The 17,775-nt window shown below is 28.2% G+C and overlaps 1 protein-coding gene across 1 annotated transcript in view; it reads left to right on the forward strand.

Moving 5' to 3' along the window:
• Positions 1–17,775, forward strand: part of LOC129969667 (potassium voltage-gated channel subfamily H member 1-like) — a 431,779-nt gene that overhangs the window by 239,948 nt on the left and 174,056 nt on the right. The window contains exon 4 of the mRNA XM_056084324.1: positions 3,892–4,188. Within this exon, the coding sequence (XP_055940299.1) occupies positions 3,892–4,188 (297 nt within the window). The remainder of the gene's footprint in view (positions 1–3,891; positions 4,189–17,775) is intronic.

Genomic DNA, 17,775 nt, shown 5'->3' on the forward strand with positions numbered 1-17,775 from the left:
AGGTTAGTTGCATGCTTTTGTAAGTAAATTGTATTTATGTTATATATTTTTTTGTATAGGCTTATAGTTTTAAGTACATCGTTTTTTAAGTAGTTTTTTTTAACCTGTTTTCGACCGATTATTTTAACCGATTCATTTTATTTTCTTAGTATTTGATGCATTTAAAAATAAACATTGTTAATGAATCGATCTGTTCATGATGAATCTGAGAAAATTTTGTTGACAAATTCTTGAGATATTACATAAATTAAGAAAGATATTCTTTAGTGCCCATAAAGTTTAAACGCTCAGTGACTCTATTATCAGCAATCATATTATTAAAAAATGCTTTGTTTCAGTAAAAAATATTATTATATTAATTGCAGATTAATCATTTACACTTTAATTTAAAGCATAAATTCTACGAGGGGTAACAGAAAATGAGATAGATACATATCACGTTATGACTGAAGGCCTTTATAATATTATGAGTGAATTATATGACTATCAAAATTTGAAGTTTTAAAATATTTTGCTGAAGAATCTATTAAAGTTGGAATTGCATAAAATATTTAATTATTAAAATTTTAACGAACATTAAGATTGGCGAACAGGCTGGTCGCCAAAGGCGGCTAGTATGCAATAAATTACAATCACGTGGCAATTTAAGTTGTTCTAGTATATAATAATATCAGAGGGTGGAAATGTGTATTTCGGAGTCATTTAAAGTTTTAATTAATAAATAATTAATCCGACTTTTAGCATATCCCCCCATTAACTTTCTAACAATCACTGCACATAAATTATCATTTCATCATTTGAAGATTTAAAGTATTGTCTTTTTAATGATATCAATTTAATATCTGTCCAATTTCTTCCTAAATTTTGGCATTTTTAAAAAATATTTTTCCTTGATTTCCATCATTAGATTGTATCGTTGCCTTGAAATTTAAACCGTTTTCAATAATCTATTAAAAACTTAATCGGGTGATTTGTTTTTCATTATTGAAAACTAAAGAAGGTTTAAAAGATTATTAATAAAATAGAATTATTACATTTCTAAGATACAGCAACAGGTTTTTTATGTTTTTAATAGCATGACGATGTAATGGGACTCGCATCCATAGAGTTACTTACATATTGAATGAACAGAATATATGTAAGACAGTTAAAATAAATAACTTTAAAGTTTGTGAATTTGGCGCAGTCAGGTCTAAACGATATCAGTGAAATTAAATATTAATATCCTCTTTTAACAAGCTGGCCAAGTCGTTCACACAGGCATAAATGCAATAGCTGACCAAATCGTATGTTGTTCACAGACAGGCGTAATTGCAAGAATGTATTTTATGGACTCTCGGATGTCTCAGATATTAGTCAAACTCTCGAGATGGAATTTTTTGATAATTACATTGTTTTCTATGTTTTATATACGAGAAAGTAAGACATATTACAATATATTTTTAATTTTATTGTTAATTTTTCGAAGATATGACACTTTAAGATTGGAAGCTTATGATTTTGGAACTCGATTCCATGAATTACATGTACACACAAGTAATATAACCTGCATTTAACCTAAACAATGAAGAAAATGAAATCTCTCAACCAATGTCTTTCAGTTAAGCCTCAGTAGCCTGATGATAAGGTTTTGGCTTTGGGACAGGAAGGTTCTAGGTCGAAATCCGGTTCCAAAGATGAACTGTTGGGTAGTAATATCACTGACTCTCCGACCCACCCGAAGGCACATGGATAAAAAATACTGAATGACCGGACCGCCGCAACAACTACACTGACGGGAACTGTGGTTGAGCCATAAGGGCCACCACTGGCAGCGGTACAACCCTCCCCGAAGGAAATACGTCCCGTCATCGATTGGAGGAGCCAGATACCCCATCTATTTATGCACCCACCAAGGTGGAGAGATCCAACCACCATACCGGAAGCATCTCCTCCTCGTTTCGAGGTGCCCTCCCCGGGGATTCTGAACTGTTGGTTAAGCAGGTCTGGTCCATGCGTAATTTGTAGAATACAAATGTCCTCTCGGAAATGTGATGCGGAAATTTGTAGAAGAGGAATCCATATCAAATATCGTCCTTGTCATCTGTACAGATCTTATCATCAAAATGACGAAGTTAGCCCCCAAAAAAACCTTAGCGTTGCTTTAAAACAGAACAATAATATAACTAAGCGGAACCAAACTTCACCTTCCAGTTATCCGATAAAATGCTTCTGGTTAGTTTGAAGTATTTTTTGCAGAAAACATGTTTAGAGAAGGCCAGCTTACATTGAATTGCCCACATTTCTACAAGTATATTTTGCCTAGCTTCCGTCAGTTTATTTTAGATGCGTCGGTGAAGTTTGTACCTTTCAATCATTATAAATATGTTTTGGGAACAACATTAGAGCGTAAGTATGGGCTGCGGAGGCCTGGTGGTAAGGTCTGGGCTTCGAAACTGCAGGGTTTCAGGTTCGAGACCCGATTCCACCGAAGAACTGGCGTGTAAGCGGGTCTGATGCATGTTAAACGCCCGGACCAAACGTCCTGCCGCTGGTGTAGTGTGAAGAGGGGGGTGCCCGCTCAGGTGTCGTCCTCGTCATCTGACCTCTGTTCAAAATTACGAGGTCCGTCTGTCGTCCCAAAATAGCTCTAGTGTTGCTTTAAAAACGGGACGTTAATATAACTAAACTAAACTAAATTAGAGCATAAGTTAAAGCATAAAGCATACAGTGCTCTAATTTAGCACTAAGCTAAATTAGAGCATTGCATTATTAATTTCAGAATATAAAATTCATTCATTCGACACTCGGAAAAAACAGATGAACCTTTCATTTTTAGAACATTCATAGACGTTCTCGGTGGAGAACATTCCAAAAAGAAAAAAGCCAGAAGTGAAAGAATTGAAGTCCAATGATGAAATTTACAATATTGCAAAGAAGAGACAGATTCTCGAATGGAACCAAAACTAATAAGTTTTGAAATATGTAAATCTTAGGAGTTAAATGAATTTTTAAAAACACAGTATAATAATGCGGCATGTAACAAATGTGTGCAAATAGCAGTAAAACGCATCATAAGATAAGTCATATCACGGACTCTCCGACCCACACGAAGGCACACGGAAAAAGAAAACTGAATGACCGGACCGCCGCAACAACAACACTGGCAGGAACTGAGGTTAAGTCCTAAGAGCCATCAACGGTCACGGTACAACCCTTTCCAAAGGAAGTATCGATGGGAGGAGCCATATCCCCCTCCTTTTTGTGTACCTTCCAGGGTGGCGAGATCCAACCACCATACCGGAAGCATCTCATCTTCTTTTCAACCCGGGGTTTCGCATCATAAAATAAATGAATTTTACAAGAATTTTGTGAAAAAGGAAAAGAAAATAAACTACTGAAGCAAACAATAGAGGAAAAAATAGATTAAAAAAGGCAAACCAAACAAATTCTTTTTACAGCACTAAACATTAGATAAAACAAAAATTTGTCCGGAACACAAAGTTGCACAAAACAATTTAAAAAGGAGAAAATGAAAAAAAAAATACTTACATCCCATAGTTCTTACATATAATATATATCATAGGAGCTATATTTTTTAACATCTATTATTTTCCCAGATATTACTCAAAGATTTCAATTGTTATCCATTGTTAAAATTTCTTTGTAAAATCTCGGACCAGCTGCAGATGCAATGAGTGAGAATGTATTTTGGACTTATACAGCTGCAGAAGGGAATTTGCTAATACGATATTTTGTTTTGACATGGATGAATCACCTGTGAGGAAATAAAAGCCCATGCAAATCTGTAGTTAATCTGAAACTCGATTTCGATTGTTTAGTGAACGCGTATAAATGCAAATTTATATTTTCTTACATTTCTATTTTACAAACTTACTTTCGTTTCTCCAGGTTTCTCAAGGCCAGGAGGATCTACAAATTCTACTATGCCGTCGAATCGAGAACGGCCTACCCCAACCTGTGGCGCGTCGCCAATCTTATCCACGTCCTGCTCCTGCTGGCCCATTGGTTTGGCTGCTTTTACTATATGCTCTCCGAACTGGAGGGTTTCAAGGGCAACTGGGCCTACAAGCACCCCGACAGCCAGGAGCACTCGCCTCTTGTCAGGAAGTACCTGGGGTCCGTCTATTGGTCAACTCTCACCCTCACCACCATAGGAGACCTGGCCACACCGGCGACCAATTTACAGTGAGTACTCTTTCTTTTCTATTAAAAATTATCAGTGTTATTTTGTTTATTCGATTTCGTAGCAAGTTATAAATGTTTTTGTTTAATTACTTACTTAAACATTATTTTAGAATTATATACCCCTTTAAAGGGATATTTTCTTTCTAATGTAAAAATTCTGATCATGTGCATTAAGGATCCTCATTTTATTCTGTTGATATTTTTTTGTTTATATTTTACTAGTATAAAATACTTATAAATTCCATTAATGAATGTTTCAGAATTAGAAAGCCTTTTTTTTTTCTTCCTTTTTTTCCGTTTTATTATTATTATAATCTGAATCTATCGGAATAATCTGTGAAGCATAATATTAAAGAAATAAGTCTCACTCACATAAAGACTAATGAACTCATTTAACATGATAATTCACAGAAACTGTGGGCCACCACTCACAGCAATTGGAACTAACGGAGAATACGTCACTCTGACATATATTGTCATCACAATCATATAAGCAATCAGCTATTTTTTTGTTTCGTTTTGGAATGATTATAAAGTTCAAGAACACATGATTTCCGATGATCCATTTCTCCTATTCCTCTCCAAGAAGTTATTAAATAGTATTTTATCAATTTATATTCCATTCACACCCAAATGATTTTCTTTAATACAAAAATTAATACAAAACAATTTTTTAATTAATATTTGGAATGTAATATCATACACAAGAAAAACTGTAATCTCATTCTTATAATATACCTATAATTTGAGACTTTTTTAATAATTTGTTAAGTATTTAACAATTTTAGTATTTCATAAAATAATTAAATTATATTTATTCTTTTTCAAAACGTTCTTTTAGGTCATATCTTTAATTCTTCATATTGCCTGTTATTAATTAATATTATAGTGTCTCAAAATATTGTTTAGATTTCAACAGTATTTAATTTTTAATAAATCCATGTTCACTCAAACATAAGTTTTAAAAATTGTTCAAATTCATTTCTTAAAATCATTATATTTTCTACTCATGAAAGCAAATTACATTCCTTTAATTACTCTTGTAACATGCTGTACTCAAAATAATACCAACATTCAATTAAAGTAATCAAAATAATGTCTAACAACTTTAATGATAAAACACAGCAATTAAAAGAATAATAAAAATAAATATTATTTCTAACACATAATGAACATTCTATGAAGTGAAATCGCTTATGAAGTTGATGCGTTTGATTAAAGAATTTTGTTAAATATAGTTAAGAACTTTACATATAAAAGTTACAATAAAAATGTTCATCATTCTTAATTTTAACAGATGCAAATACAAGGCAGCTGCAACTGAGTGATTCAGTAACTAAAAAAATAAACAAATTTTGATTACGATCAAATTATGCAACACCAGTCTCTTTTTTTATATAAACACCATTCAAAATTCTCATGTTTAACTATTAAGAATATGCAAGTCATTTAAATTATTGTTTATTCATAGTTAATAATTTATAAAAAGTTTACTAATATGTAATTTATTTTCCTTGTTTCAAGTTTACATTAATAAAAAAAAGCTCAAATTAGTCCATTTAATTTCTTTTAATGTAGCATCTGTTATAAAAAATCAATCGCCATATTATTTAAAAATTTAATTGGATATGAAGTGATTAATATTTATTATATGTACTTGAAATATCTTTATCTAAATATAATAAAGTGAAAAACCAAAAGAATCAATTAAAAAATAATAAATCAGTTTATGCTTGAATAGCTAATGTGGAAAAGTTTGAAATAGATTTTAAGAAACATAAGTAAAGAGAAAACAAAAGAATTAAAATAAATGTTATAAATTTCTTTACCAGAACTGCAAATTGTACATTCTTTTTTTTTTTTTTCGATTTATCACAACATTGTATTGTTAAAATATGTAAATATATGCGTATATTTTTTGCATTTATTTTATATTTAAGGAAAATAATAAACCAATACAAAACGAAATTTGTAATTATAATTTGAATATTTCAAAAGTTAATATTATACATTGTTTGATGCTATTTTTCTTTTCTGTATTTGATTTTGTATTTTATCTCTCTCTATAAGAATAATTTTTAATATATGTTAATAAATATAGAAAAAGTAGGTGATGCAGCTAAATCGAATCTATAATTTATTCTAAAATATCCATGAATTAAAATAACTTTTGAACTAAGCAATATATTTAGTACAGTTTTAAAAAATAAGAACTTAAATCCATTTCTTCATTCAAAAGAACTATTTTAAGAATAATAATTAAGTATTCACAAATGTTACTTGTGAAATGGTGGAAAATTTAATTACAGCCTTCTGAAAGACTGCCAATTAACCAAATCTCCTGGAAATTCATAACGAGAAAAATCGTCTGACATTTAACGCAATCGTTTATTTTTTTTTATGTAACCATTAGTTGCTAATTTGGAAAATTTGTTCCAAATGTGTGGTATGAGTATAAAAATTAGAAACTTTTAGTAGTTAGAAAAATTAGAGCGTGCTTTATTTCGGTTGTGGACGCAACCAAAAATTTTTATACTTTTAGGTAATAAGAAATCGTAATTATATTTAAGAGGAAAGTATTAAGTCGTAAAAAAACTCATCGCAATCAATAATTATATTTGCTTCTCAATTTCGTTGAAATGGAAAAGTTCGAATTCGAGTTCAAATTCGAAAGATATATCATCTAGATATTAGAGCAAGAAAATATTTAAAATCCTTCAAAATAACCATTGCATTTGATAAAAATAAACGTATATTAATAAAATATGATAGAGATATGATTATACCTGGCTTTATTAGAACTTAATTTTATAAAGCTCGCCTGCATAAAATGTCCTCTATTGCTTTGAAATTGTCTTTCATTTAAATGATTATTATGTCGATTGATTGTTAACTGTCATGGGATGGAATAAATATTTTATAGGATAGTAGTTTTCAAGACGTAGTTAATAAGAAATTATTTTAATGTTGATTTCATTAATTAGAAAATGGAAGAACTAAACTGTTATAAAAAATAAAATAATATAAAAAAAAACATTATTAATTTGGGCTGTTTGAATTTTTGAATTCACATCAATATTAATATTACTAATAAACTTAATATTACTAATAAAAAACATTTTCGCAAATGAATGCTTCATTGACATCAAATATGTAGGTACATCAAAGGATAAAATAAAAAGATTAACCAAGGAATAAAATAAGCAATAAATGGCATGAATCGTTGATTTAAATGTTAAATAACCTATACAGTGGCATTTTCAATTACCTAAACATTATGGGGATTCAATTCATTTGTCTCCTATTTTCTATCGCTTATTGTATTTGTTGTAAAAAAGTTTATTAATATGAGGACAATTTTATTTACATCTGTTTTGGCACTCATTGCTGGATTTTTTTTTTAATGTTTAATTAACATCTAACATTAAACAGGACTATTTCATCATCGAAACAAAATCCCCTAAAATCATTGTTTAAAAAATTCAAAAAATAATAATGGATTTAAAAGTGTAATATTTATGTCCTTTAAATTCGTAAATTGATTTTACGCTATATAAACTCAAAAGAAAGAACAAATTTTCTTCGAATTTTTATAATAACTAATTTGAAACATTATAAAAATTTTAGTACAAATATTATGATAATAAAGTCGTTAATTTCTTTGTTAATTAAAAATTGCTTCCATATTAAGAGCACAATTTTATCTTTAGTTTTATCAATATTACTGAATGAAAATGTTTAAGATTTTTTAAACATTTTGTTTCCAAATAGCTATTTCTGATGTTTAATTACAATATAAATTATTATTAAAACATTTTTAAGTTACTTATTTTTTTTATTTTTTAAATAGCTTTATGTATTCTTTTAATAGCTGATATCTTCTTTTCTGAGGAACTATAAGATTTAAAAATCGTTTGAAGTTGATATTTTTTATTAAATATAACGTTACAAATAATAGCAGGATTGTTATAAATTATGGTATTTTATAAATTAGTCATTTTTGTATTAAATGTATTTAAATGTATATTAATGTCAGATTCTAATTAGGTTTAAATTAGGTACAAAAATATATTCTTCAAAAATAAAGCAGGATTTAAGAATTTAAAAAATTATTTATCCGCAAACTCTGAAATCGTCGGAATACTTTTTTTCCCCATCATGTTGTCCGATTATTTACAAATAATGATGTATTCACGATAAAACATTTGAGCATTTAAATAAAATTACAGTTTGAAAAAATTCAGCTGTTTTAATAAATAATGCATTTTTTTATAATTTTATATATACTTTAAGTTGTAATTATATTAAACATTTTAATTTAGAATAGCGCTTTCTAATCTGCGGGCCTCAAAACTAAATGCATTCTCGAAATATTTATAAATGCATGCAATATAGGGAAATATAACAAATTTATAACCATTTTTTATTTCATTCTTGGCTTTAAAACGTCTTAAAACATATTAATATTCCAGTTGATTTTTTAATGTTATAAAATATTCAATTTTTAAATTTGGCACAAAATTAATTTTTTAAAAATATCAAAAAAACAAAAAAAATATATCAATTTTTAAACTGCTTTTAAAAATTGCAAGATTTTTTTCGTGTTAAAAAGAGATATATGATAATAATCATCCAACTTAGAATTTTATTAAATGATTCGTTCAGAATTTTGCACCCAACTTAAAAAATGCATCCATTATTTCTCAGCTAAGAAATTAGCTGCATTTTTATTCAATTTTTAAATAATGATATTTGATTACGAAAAATTAAATGAAGTCTAAAGTCTTTTAAATTAGCGGATTGCTTAGACTTCAGTTCAAGAACTCTAGAACATATTGGAAAAATATTATACTACAGTAATACGATTATAGTTCTAATAACGCTATTTCAAGTGAAAAGACATAGCTATTACTTCTTAAATAGAATCTCTGCGAGTCAAAAGAAATCGGTTGTACTGTGATTAGTTGTAATGAAAACATCATCAGTGAAATAGAAGCGAAACAATTAAGAGAGATTCCAATTTAAGTCTGAAATAACATGATAATGATATAGGCTTCATCCGTTTACTTTACTTTTAAAAATGTATATTAAATTAAACAGTAGTGAAATCGTTCTTATAAAAGAAAAAAGCATTTAACGTCATCACATACCAATCCATTCAGGTGTAAAAACCTAGAAACTAAAATTATTGTTATAAATGCACTTAAAAATATTTTTTTAATTTATTAAAATTATAAGAATAATGTGCGGTAATAAACCTAGTATCAATGAAAAGATTGTTTTTTAACTTTTGAAGTGATATGAAAATAATTATTAAACCCCCATATTCTTCGAATTTATTGAAGAAAAATATTAATCTTTTGACTTTTTATTAAAATTTTGTAAAACACTTTATTGATCATCTACCACCCACGAAGTTACTTTACGCCAATTCTATGTTCTTCAATCTGGCCATTTGCGTTTTTTTAGCTATTATTTCAAGCACATCGCTTACTATTATTAAATAATAAATCAAACTATAAACATAATCATGTTATAGCTGTAAGCAACTAATATTCTTCTAAACCGATTCAGTGTACATTAATCCATTCTTTGTTTACATAAGGTGCAAGTGTACTCTTTATTCTCATATTGCAGATTCATATCGAAGTTCACATTTCTTATGTAATGCGATTTTTTCTCAAACGGAAAAATGTCCTTGACATGCTGTGGTATGTCTATGATTAAAATCACATTATTAGAAACAGTGGGAATTATCTCCTCCAAATGCTCCTGCGTGGTTTTTAATAAAAATACTATCTTCGCCTTCCACCGCATGCAAATTATAGGTTTTTGAGAAGATCATGAACGCCAGAAATACTCAGGTTTTTATTTCCCGAGCCCCATGTATGAACGGTCTGTGCTCTTTAGTGAAACAAAAAAAAATACGGATATGTATTTTGGAAGCTTTTTGTCGACATATCAAAGCTAAAACTTCGATTTAACAAAATTATAATTTAAGCAATAATATCACAAACCAAATTTCCTTTATCTATATCTTTGCGTTTATTAATTATCTCCTTTACAGGTGCAAATATACAGATTAATAGACATTCAATCCCTTGATTGATTTGATCCACATTTTGATGTAGCTATTAAAACTACATACCAAATTTTATCTATCTAGCTCTTTATGTTTCGTAATTATCGGCTTGTACTCTGACAAATAGACTGCTTATGGGTTTCATAACAAAATTTAATAGAAAACTGTAAATTTTGTACAGATAAAACATACTATGTTTGATCCGTTTATCTGAAACCATTTTAATGTTCACGTGTGTATTAGTTCAAAAATGAGAGCGGCGCGCATAACTTCAAAAATGTGCTTTTCGGAATGAATGTCTGAAACTTGGAGATTCCTCAAAGTTCGAATATTTTGATATTTATGTTCCTTTTTTCTTTAATATAACAAAATAAATTGGCAACATCACTTAAAGAGAAAAATAATATTTCATTTATTCGTCACGATAATATCAAAAATAATAAATTAAGAATTCCTGTTTTCAAGTTGAAGCATAAATAAATAAGCGTTTAATTTAATTATTTTGTAGAATATAATTTATGGATTCTTAATTACTTTTACTCTTCTGAGAGAATGAAAGATTTTAATAATAGTAAAAAAATGTAGATAAAATATCAAAACACATAAATGGCTATCGCCTTTTTAATGAGTTTGCGATATATAATAAAACTCAGTGCAATAACTATAAATTCAAACAGAGCGTCTAAAATTCGATGAGTACGGTTCATTATATTTTGCGAGAAACAGCAAACTGATATTTCTGAAAAATAAATTACTTTTCCTCTAGAAACGAGTCCTCTAATAAATGTACATCTAATTTATGATCCGGAATCGTAAGATAAGAATATATATAACCATTTCTAAATAGTATGCAATTTAAAATAATGACTGTGTTTACTAATACTATTTTTTTTTCCTTCTAAAAAAACGTTTATCTTTAATCTTACAGGTCTAATTATCATTCAAAGAAAATTCAGAAATTTTTAGATATCAGATTAATTTACATGCAAGTTTTTCATTCTCGGTCAGTAGATAGACTGAAAATCTCAATAAATTCTTATGCGGCTCATAAAACGCGTTATTTAGTAATAATATTTGGCAACCTTCATTATTTTTTTTATCAAAACGCAGGAAATTATTTTGAAAATGTAAATGCATTTTGGTACAAAATAAAAGATTTAAATTTTCATTTATTTCAGAATCATTAGTTCTATTACCTGAAATACCTATCACTTTTGGGATAAAATAATTCATTTTTTGCCAATTATAAAACTACATTTAATTAATTTTTTATTAAAACCGACTTTATGCTACAAAATTTGTGAGAAAACTTCACAGTCTAACAAATATATTTATAATTAAAATTAAAGTTATAATTCTGATCAGTTGTTGAAGTTACATGATCTAAATGTCTTAGTTTACATGTTTTTCAAGCATAAAAACAGCTATCAATTTTTCATAAGTATTAATAAATATAAATAATGGTATATATAATTCAGTTAAATACGTAGTGTGAATCCAATTTAATTATGTGTTTACAACTCGGAATATAACGGCAGCCATTTCGAACAGTGCATCTGAAAGCAGGTAAACAAAGTTGAATTAATTTTTTAAGTAATATAAAACCACAAAGAAAAAAAATTGATATTAATATAGTTAAAAAAGATCTTATTAAAATATATTTTCCCCAGCTTTTGGTTGTTTTCACTTTTTAACAAAACTTGACCGCCGCCATGTTCTTTGTTTCCACAATCTTGCACATGATATGAACGATGGTTTCCTGAAATTTAATTATTTAATTGGTATTAATTAAAACCTGACACCAAAGCATTTCTTATATTTCATAGCATTTGTAAGCAAAATATGATAAAAACTTGTTAAATAGTTTGGATTCCTTTTGAGCGCAAAATATTTTTAAGCTCCTGTTTTTCTTGTATAAATAAAGTTGTTTCGGATTAATGAATCAGTCTTTATTTCAGTTTTATATGTCTATCTGAATATGATATCATACTTCAAATAAAAGTTATAGCGACAAAATTTGGGTATTCCTAAAAAAAATAGGTCATCTTGCCAAATTTAATTTTGTGTATATTTTAAATTGGATGAAATCCAAATATTTAAACTTGCGCTTAAATTTATAGATTTAAACAATTCATTGCATACAGTTTACATTCGGTATTCTACTTTTCTCCGAGATGTAACTATATTATAAATAATTACCAACTAATTATCAGACTTGCGTCATCCCAATTAGAATTATTTTTGAATCACTAATAACTGGATATTAACGACAGCGGTGCAAAAATTCTTGAGCTAGTTTACTGAAAAAGGAGAAAAAAGGTGACATTTTTTTATTTATTTATCTCAAAGTAAAAAATTTTTATATAAAAATGGAAAGTTAATTAAATTTCCTTTCAGACATTTTAATTGCCGTCACATAATTCTTTTTCTGAAAATTGCCACGTTTTTGACAGTTTCTTCTTTTAAAAAATGAGACGAAAAAAGAATAATGCGTGAAAAATTAAGGGAAACTTCATTAATTGTTTTAGTGGCTTGGTTGTCACTTCAAAATTTGGTTGCAAAAGAAATTTGAGATTTAAAATTGTTGTGGTTTAATGATGATTTATCCTTCAGAGACTTAGACTGGAAGAAATAATTTAAAGTCTTAAAAGAAAAAATTAAAACCCAATTAACCAAATTAACTCGAGATTAGTAAGTTCTCCTGCATATTTTGATCTTACACATAAAAAATGTTTTGCTTACAAATTGTTAAAAATAAATATAAAATGTACGTAAAGTATAACTATTTACAAAGTACCCACTTTTATCTGGCCCCATAAGTAATTTGTAAACCGTTAGATCTATACATACAGTAACAATACGGAAAATACTTTAAATTACAGGAGTAATTACATGTTATATTTTGTGTCAACAATTGTGTTTCTAATAAAGTTCGAACTCTTACTTTTTTTATACCGTCTCGTGGTTTCATCTGCCATATTTAATAAAACAGTCTTGACAAGGTAACATTTTAAACAATAAAAAAAAACATTCCTTTCTTCTACAATTAAATCTAATAGACTTTCAAATACTAAAAATCGCTATTTTAGACGAATGTTATAGTAAAATTCGGGGAAACAAGATAGATATTAAGCGATCGTTTGCAAAATGAAATTATGCACTATTACGTTATTTTTGCAAGCTGCTCCTTAAACTATATTTATCTATGATCGGGGTTAAGTAACTCTGGTTCGGACAATTTTAATAGTAAAATAATGGAATTTTTATTGTATGTATAAAAGAGAAAATGTTTTCCTAAATATAGTTGAAGCACGGTTCATCTCTTAAGCCGGAGATCTTAATACGATTTCCGGCTTCCTTGTCACACGCAGTCTGTGGAAAGAGCTGGTGACCGAATCGGCCTAAAATGTCTGTGGTTTAGTCGCAAGAGAAGTGTACGCAAGAGCAAAAATTAACTCATGTGTGAATATGCCAAAATTGAATACAAAAAAAACAGTTTAATGTGGTAGTGAAGTAGAAGAAATGATTTTTAACTTAGCATTTGTAATCATTAAGGGTACAAAAGTAAGAAACAACATTTAGCATTCAATTTTTTTTTATTATTATATTTTGAAATTAAGAATTTTTCGAGTTGTAGTGCTTATATTATATTATGTATTTAAAACAATTTGTAACATCATATCCACGAAAAATTCATAAAATTCTTTTTATCAAAGTTTATAATTTTTCAATTTTTTTTTACAAATTTAAATTCTTTGACCACAAGATGTTATAGTATTGCAACCAAATTTTTTTTAAAAAACTCTTTTATGAATCTAAAAGGCAACTTTTCCTCTCTATTACTAAACTGAAATCGAAAAAATAAATTTAAAGCCCCATTTTAATATTTGTCAGTTTTTTCAATATTTTTTGAAATTTCAAGCTCTTTGCGACACCTCAAGATGTTTCAATATTGCAACCAAATTTTCAATTACCCCTTTATGAACCTAAATGGCAACTTTTCCCAACTATTACCAAACTAAAATCGAAAAAAAGTTTAAGTCTGTTTTCGTTCCACCCTAGTGCGCATCTTTTATAACTCAAACAGTGAAATTTTGCATAATACTTTAAGTATTTTGATTGTAAAGTATATAACGAATATCATAATTTAAAAAAAAAAATCGGACTCGAAATTTTGACGAATGTCCACATTTCAAACTCGCGGATTTAGTAAAACCCATTTTTGAAAATATATCTATTTTTCCTTCTATTGGTCGGTCTCTGAATACAACTCAGAAATAGTTGGAACTATAAAGATAAGATTGTTGCTTGGAATTACGATCATATTTGTAGGTTTTTATCTTGTTGAACGAGATTCATTTAGAGAAAATATATCCGGCTGTTAGTGCAAATGAATAAAAAAAATTGTTATGCAGGTTTAGCATCTTAAACATAGATTCTTGTCAAATTTTGATCCAAAGCTGCCAAATGGTTGACGGACTTTCAGTCTGTCCTTTCAGATGGGTATAAAACAATTCGAGCTCGAGATTTCGACGAATCTGCAAGTTTTCGATCTTCCTGGACGCGGAAAACACATCTTTTGCATTACGTCTCTTTGTCTCTGTGTTAATCTATGAATATAACTCAAAAATGGTATACATTTGGAATATCGACTAACAACCAAATTTGTATATTTCTATAAAATTTTTAACAGAACCTATTCTAGGGTTTATACAAAAACCCACTTTTTGAAAAACCGGTTTTCGAATTCAATATTTCCAAAAAAATGGTTTTAGCAGGTTTTCGAATTTTTGTCAAAAAAAAAATAGAATAGGAAAAAATATTTCATTTAATTTATATAAAATAACAAAAAACAAACCCATTATCAAAGTCAAAGTATAAAAAAAATTAAAGATTCATTTACATACTACTTACACAAAATAAAGGAAACTCAAAGAAAAATTTCAAATAATATTTATATTATTTTCAGTAATTTTAATTTCTCCTAAGAAAATAGGATTTAAAAAAACTTTAAATAACCACTGAACGGTGGCTAATTTTTGTTCTTGTTTTGGACACAATATTGCCTGAAATTGAAAATACTCGTTCATTAGCTACTGAGCTTGATTTTATAGTTTTCACGGCAACAAATAACAAATCTAAGTTTGTTTTTTTCTTTTATTCGTTGCCACAAATAATGAACATTCAGCTTTTAGTGTCTTAGGATATGTAAGTTTTCCTTCAGGGTCTTGAAGAAACTTATGAATTGATTTTTCCATGGCTTCTTTTAAAAAAGCATTATTCTGGTGAGTAGTTTCTTCATTTGCTCTTCCTCAGAATCGGTTTCCACGTAAGAATTCGGAAATATTCTAGACAGTATCTTTCCAGATAACTCAATAATTTCCGTTTTTGAAGCTAATAAAAGTAGACTAAACTTCTTCGATGAACTAGAAATCTTTTGCGGATTTTGCAAATACAGCAAAAGAGTTGCTAATTCTACTTGTCTTCTTTCTTGGATTCGTTCTTCTAAAGCATATAATAATTTAAATTTATTTCAGTGTTTAAATTTTTTAGTTCATTTAACAGAAATTCAAATATGCCTTCATTTTTTAATAAATTTATATCTCGTCGCCCTAAGTCTTCAGTTGCTAGACGAATCGGTCCCAACCGGTAAAATGCAAAATATTTGTTTTTATTGGAGAAGAGGAATATCCAGACGTTTTTAACCGATTTTTAAACGTGACAAATTTACTTTTTAAAACCGAGTTTGAAAAACCGTCAAACGTTAACCTATTCTACGGAAATAGGTTTGTTCGATTACAAAATGAACTCCAAAACGTAAAGAGCTAAGTAGATACAAATTACATCTAAAATATAGATTCATATCAAATTATGAAAGAAATCAGTGAAATGATAGATTATCTGCACTTTTGCATGCATGTAAACTCAACAACTCACAAATCAAATGAATTAAATCAATGAAACCGGTTTATTATTTCGGGCCTACAACTGTCATTCCGTGCCTAAATTCAGATTGATTTAATTGGCTAAAAAGGTGTTGAAATTATATATTCATACGATAAATTTAATGAAAATGTTAGATTCATGCCAAATTTCTATACTTCGTAACTAAGATTCACATGCCAGACTAATTCACAAATAAGATTCACATGCCAGACTAATTCACTAATAAAATTCACTAGACATTTGCGGTCCATAGTTTTATGGGGAGGAGTGGAATATGCAGTTGTAGAGTATGCGAGACAGTTTTGGGAACACACTCCAGCTGCTTTTGAAACATGTAACATCAAGCTGACCCCCTTCTTTGTGTTAGTTCAAGAGTACATTAACATTGATGAACAATTATTTAAAAGAGATTTGAAGAAAATGTACAAAAAAATTGATGATGTTTCTTATTATAAGAAGTAAAAATAATCTATCTATTAAAATGACCCCAAAATTCTTGGAAATAACATTTTGAAAAGTTTGCGAAAAAACTGTGTTGCGTCATTAGCCCAAAAAAAGCAAACAATTCAAATTCTTTTTTTTTTTTCTTCTTTTTTTTCGGAATTCAACTATGAAAAGATATTAAATGAGTTGAGATAATTATTAAAATTAAGTTAGAAAGTTAATAAAGGAAATTAAAAATTTTTAAACTTAACTCAAATTTTCGCGTCGTTTGCAGTATATTTTTTATTTTTATTAGAATCTTAATTACCCTCATTAAGTTAGATTACCGGAAACAAATTTTTCCAGAATAATCTATCAATTATGGGTATGAACAGGTTTCTCATTTTTATCGGGGTTAGCATAAAAAAAAAATAATAATATTTTATTAGCATGTTTTAAAAATTGTATAAAATAAAAATTCCTACATTTATATTTTCATTTATTTTATTCTTTATATCAGTTTCAACTGGTTGCGAGATTCTTTGTTTGGATTATAGTTATACAGGGTGTTCATTAATTATTGTCGGGGTTTCCGTACCTCATAACTTTCGAATAAAAAATATTACGCAAAAACCGATTACGTATTCGTAAATTACAACTCAAAGAATTTTATTAATGATATTAAAGTGTCAAGCTTGCACAATTTGCACTTTTTAGGCATTCAGTTGAAGGCGATTATGTATTCGTAAATTACAACTCAAAGAATTATGTATTCGTAAATTACAACTCAAAGAATTATGTATTCGTAAATTACAACTCAAAGAATTATATATTCATAAATTACAACTCAAAGAATTATATATTCATAAATTACAACTCAAAGAATTATGAATACGTAAATTACAACTGAAAGAATTATGTATTCGTAAAGTACAACTCAAAGAATCGCCTTCAGCTCAATGCTTACAAAGTGCAAATTGTGAAAGCTTTACACTTTAATATCATTAATAAAATTCTTTGAGTTGTAATTTGCGAATACGTAATCGGTTTTTGCGTAATATTTTTTATTCGAAAGTTAAGAGGTACGGAAACCCCGACAATAATTAATGAACACCCAGTAGTTCAACTGACAAATC

The sequence above is a fragment of the Argiope bruennichi genome, chromosome 5, assembly GCF_947563725.1.
Source record: "Argiope bruennichi chromosome 5, qqArgBrue1.1, whole genome shotgun sequence".
Classification (NCBI taxonomy): Eukaryota; Metazoa; Arthropoda; class Arachnida; order Araneae; family Araneidae; genus Argiope; species Argiope bruennichi.